This window comes from Belonocnema kinseyi, chromosome 7 (assembly GCF_010883055.1).
Source record: "Belonocnema kinseyi isolate 2016_QV_RU_SX_M_011 chromosome 7, B_treatae_v1, whole genome shotgun sequence".
NCBI lineage: Eukaryota > Metazoa > Arthropoda > Insecta > Hymenoptera > Cynipidae > Belonocnema > Belonocnema kinseyi.
Window position 1 is genome coordinate 83,042,747 of NC_046663.1, and position 4,952 is coordinate 83,047,698.

The 4,952-nt window shown below is 26.6% G+C and overlaps 1 protein-coding gene across 5 annotated transcripts in view; it reads left to right on the top strand.

Moving 5' to 3' along the window:
• Positions 1 to 4,952, top strand: part of LOC117176035 (inositol 1,4,5-trisphosphate receptor) — a 149,557-nt gene that overhangs the window by 141,867 nt on the left and 2,738 nt on the right. For 3 of the 5 annotated variants that reach the window (XM_033366010.1, XM_033366011.1, XM_033366012.1), the window contains 3 exons: positions 1,028 to 1,199; positions 1,608 to 1,768; positions 1,837 to 1,998. In XM_033366010.1, the coding sequence (XP_033221901.1) occupies positions 1,028 to 1,199; positions 1,608 to 1,768; positions 1,837 to 1,998 (495 nt within the window). The remainder of the gene's footprint in view (positions 1 to 1,027; positions 1,200 to 1,607; positions 1,769 to 1,836; positions 1,999 to 4,952) is intronic. The other 2 variants (XM_033366013.1, XM_033366014.1) reach the window with 1 other exon arrangement.

Below are 4,952 nucleotides of genomic sequence, written 5' to 3' on the forward strand. Positions count from 1 at the left end.
TGAAAAAATAAAATATATTATATATATATATATTATTTCAAATACTGTAATTCAAACCCCTCATAACCTACAATAATGAAGTAAACCTGAACCTTTTTTTTAATTTGACACTAAAGAAGATTCTCAAAGCACCTACGGCCTTGTCGATTACATTCTCACTGCCATAATCGTGCTTCGCGCTCTACTGTTAGATTCTACAGGCTCTAATTTTTAAAAATTGTGGGCTTATCAAAAAACTCGGCTGAAATAGTTTAAGAATATACTTATTCTCTAGTAAAAATTTTTGGATCCATGAAAAAATAATTTTTTTCTATTTTTTGAAGATTTTCAAATTTTTGAAAAGTATATAACTTTTCTAATTTTCATCAAAATTAAAAATTTTATTTGGATAATTTGCAAGTCTTTTACCCGTCTATAAGAAACTTTGACAAAATTTATAAAATTTCAAAAACAAAAATTTCAAAATTTTGAAAATGCACTCAATTTTTAAATTTTGGTTCGAAATACCTGATTAACGAACTTAGCCTTTATTTTGGGGACCGTCAGAAGTGTATCAAATGCGGACTCGATTGGACAAATCCTTCAAAAGTTAGCATGGCTACAACATTCAGGTAACCATACATACAGATATACAGACAGACAGACACCGATGAAATTTTATGGTTTTCGGATTCTGTGAGTGCCGAAACGTAAAGATCCGTTAAAAGCCAGATATTGAAAATTTGGACGATTACATTCTCAGGAATGAGAATGTAAAAATGTTTCCTTTATAACAGTTTTCTACTCAAATGAAAGTATCGTCAGAATTAGTATTGATAAAACAGTTCTTGAATTTATATAAATTAATGATTTAACAGAAACTGGGCTAGAAGTTTTAAAACTTTGATCTGGAACATCTGAAATCTGCATGGAATATAAAAACTTTTATTGAGTGACAATCCCGTATTTCTGAATTATTTACTACTAGAATAGTTTAATAATTTTAATTTTAAATGATCAGTTTCTGAATTGAAAACTACTATTTACGTTTCAGGAACCATTGTTTGTCGCCCGAGTCGTTTACGATTTGCTGTTCTTCTTTATAGTGATAATTATCGTTCTCAACCTGATTTTTGGTGTCATCATCGATACTTTTGCGGATCTCAGATCAGAAAAACAACAAAAAGAGCTGATTTTGAAAAACACCTGTTTCATTTGCGGTATGTAGATCATCTTCTATGCCGATGATTATAAAAATCCTTGTTCAACTATTTTAATCTAAGATTCTCATTTTAATAATTCTGATCAATTCTATTAGAAAAATGTCGTTTTACTAATCGTAAACCAGAAAACTATCATTCCAACTCAATTTATTAATCAATATTTTCGGTGAAAAAAGAAGCGCCTTTCAATTCCGCTGGGATTCGATCCCAGGAATTTTCGTTACCTGGACAACTGTAGCTCATTTGACAGAGCAGTAGTCTGTCGAATCCTAGCGGAGGATATTTTATTTTATTTCATTTAATGCTTGATTTAACGTGTAGAAATTTATTTTCCTCGCATATTTTGGAGAACTGAATAACTGGAAACTATTTTAAACTCTCTAGAATTTAATTTAATATTTTCAGGGTTGAATAGATCGGCTTTCGATAACAAAACTGTCTCATTTGAAGAGCACGTGAAACACGAGCATAATATGTGGCATTACCTCTACTTCATAGTTCTGGTGAAGGTCAAGGATCCGACTGAATTTACAGGACCCGAATCCTACGTCTACGCGATGGTTAAGGTAATCGTTCATAGAGCTCGAAAAATTTTCTCAAAGTGCATTTCTTTAAGCTCTATGTACTTTCACAGGATCGAAATCTCGATTGGTTTCCACGGCTGAGGGCGAAATCTTTGGCTGCCGATGAAGGCGAGGGCGAACAAGTCGAACTCAGAAGTCTGCAGTCGCAACTGGAAACCACGCAAACATTAGTTAAATGTCTTTCACAACAACTCACCGAACTTCGTGATCAGGTTTGTTCTTCATTTTTATCTCAGAAGGGCTTTCAATTTTCTCTAAAAACTATTTTTTATTTTATTTTGTTTAAATGTTGCAAGGGCAGGGTGGCCGCTGGATCGGGAAACCTGAAAAATTGGAAAATGACCGGGAACTTTATGGGACCGGGGAAAACCGGGAAATGACAGTGAATTTATTTTTTGACCGAGAATTTTACAAAATTTTTAGAATGCAAATTTCTTCCAACTGTGATTTCAAGCGGTTTTAAATAATTTCATAACTTGTAATTTTTATAAACTATTATATCATTTAGTTTAGAATGCTTCATTCGAAAATCTTTCACTTTAAAAATTTTCCATTTTAGATTTTTAATGTTTAAGCATAAATTTTAATTTAAAGTATTTTAAAATGCAGTTTTAAAGGTTAAAAAAACATAAAAAATTAGAAGTTTTTAAAATCGAATTTTTTAAACTAAAAAACAGGATGGTCGCCGGACCGGAAAACCGGGAATTTTACGAATTTTAAGAAGAAAAACCTGCCCAAGTTCGATTTTAACAGTTTTTACAATAATTAAAGTGAATTTTTGAATATTTAAACAATTAAAAATTGAAAGCATTTGAAGTTGAAATTTTTTGATAAAAAATAGTTTTATTTTATCAACTGTAAATATAAATAAATAAATAATTTGTAAAATGGATCTGTAATCTAAGTATAGAAATCTGAACAATAATTGATTTGACCAAACAATTTAAGAATCCAAAAGTCTTGTTAATAATCGAAATTAATATATCATTTATTTCGATAATTTTTATTTCTAAATAAAAATTTTCATGATGCATCAATAATATATTTTTAATTCGGAGTTTCAGGTATTCTTTTATATTATTATTTTATATAAACGTAAACGTGCGTTTTACTATTTTCAATTTGAAAATAAATCCATAATAATATAGTCATAATTAAAGGTTTTTATTAAATTAAAAATATTGTGAGTCTAAATTATTTAATTTTTATCCTATTTAATTTGAAATTTCTTAATGTAAAAAGAGAATAAGTATTTAATATTTAGCAATATTTCACTGTTCATTTAAGACGAGTAAATTGAAACCAAATATTTAAAAGAAAACAATTTGAAACTGAATTGTTTTACATAGAAAGATTTGAATTTTTAGATTTTCGAAGAACTTTTAATCTTTTAGCGTTACAATATTAATTTTTCTATTTAAAAAGTGTTTAATTTATAAGTGAAATTGTTAAATTTTGACGCATAAATAACAATTGAACACTTATTATTTGTAGAGCAAATTTGAGAAATTTTAAGAGATATGTAGAAGTTTTGAAAAGATTTAAAATTAATTAAAAACTTCAAATTATTTCAAGTAATTTAAACGAAGTGTGTTAACATTTTTATCAGAACTTCTAAATATAGTTGAAAATTAATCGAAATTTTCCTACAATTTTTGAAAATCCAGAAAATTAAATAAAATCCTTAAAATCTTTCATGTTCTTTGATCATTTTTTAAATCTCTTAAAATGTTCTTAAACTTTTTGTTACAATAATTTTTCAAAGTGAAAAATCATTTTCAATTTTCCTGAGAACCTCAAGACAATTTTTATTATTTTGTAGACTTTCACAATTCTTAACAAAATTCTAAATTTTTTGTTTGAAATCTGCAAAAATCTAAATTTTATTTTAAAGTCGGCTGTAAGTATTTCAAATTATTTCAAGTTCCAAATTTAATTCAAATCTTTTTAAAACTTCTAAATATCTCTTAATATTACTCTAATATTTTTACAAATAATAAGTGTTCTATTGTTATTTATAAATTCAAATTTACGTTTTTTTTAATTCTCAGGATTTTCTAAAAGTTATAGAAAAAATTCAATTCATTTTGAAATATATTTAAAAGTTCTGACAAAAAATTCAAAAATGATTTTCAATTTGAAAAAATTTTAAACCCCTTCTAGATTTTTCAAGATTTTGAAATAAAATTTTTAAACTTTTAAAGGATGCCTAGACTATTTAAAACAAAAATAATTTTAAAAATGTTAAGTTAAAAAAATTATTTTTCAATTTTTATTGTGCCTAGCTTAAAATTACTTAAAATAATATAATTTTGAAATTTTTAAAGTTCATTGCTTGATTGTTTAATTTAGACTATTGAAAATGTTAACGTTGATTTATATTTTTGGAACTTAATCTGAATCTTTGAACTCTGTAATTGATAAAAATTCTAAATTTTGCAGTTTATTTGCATTTCATTTAACATTGTTTAATTGAAAAGTGTTAGTATCTTCCATTTTATACGTGAAAATTTTTGAGCATTTAAATACTCCATTTTTCAATTGAAAAACTTTTAACCTTCAATTTCAAAATTTGGAATTCAACAGTTCCACTTTGAATGCTTTCATTTGTTGCTTATTTTTTATTACTTTATCTGAAAACATGTTTAGAATATAGTTTGATTTTTAAATTTCATAGACCGTGAAAAATGTTTGCGAATCGGGAAAAAACCGGGAAATGAACGGGAATTTTTTTTATTCGATTAAAACGGCCACCCTGAAGGGTCACATTCTTTCTCCTACGTTTCTGCTTTTATTTTAAGTTCCCCTTTTCTCGAAGAACTACCCCATTTTCTATGAAATTAATTCTTATATTTATAACTAGAATATGATATCGCGTGTAATGAAACTTTCAGTTTTTCAATTTGCAACATTATTTATTATATTATATCATTTTTAGAATTAAAACTTAAAGTTGAAACATTCGAAAATATATTGTAAATGTGAAATCCGGAGACTGTAGTTGTTAACCAATATAAATTCAGAACACTTAAAAAATTTACAATTTCAAACTAATCTATGTAGGATTTACGAGGGTAGTTCAATAAGTCCTTAGAATGAAGTATAAAAACAATTTTTTTTGGGTACATTTTTTTTTATTTTTCAACATAATCTCCTTGGAGCTCTA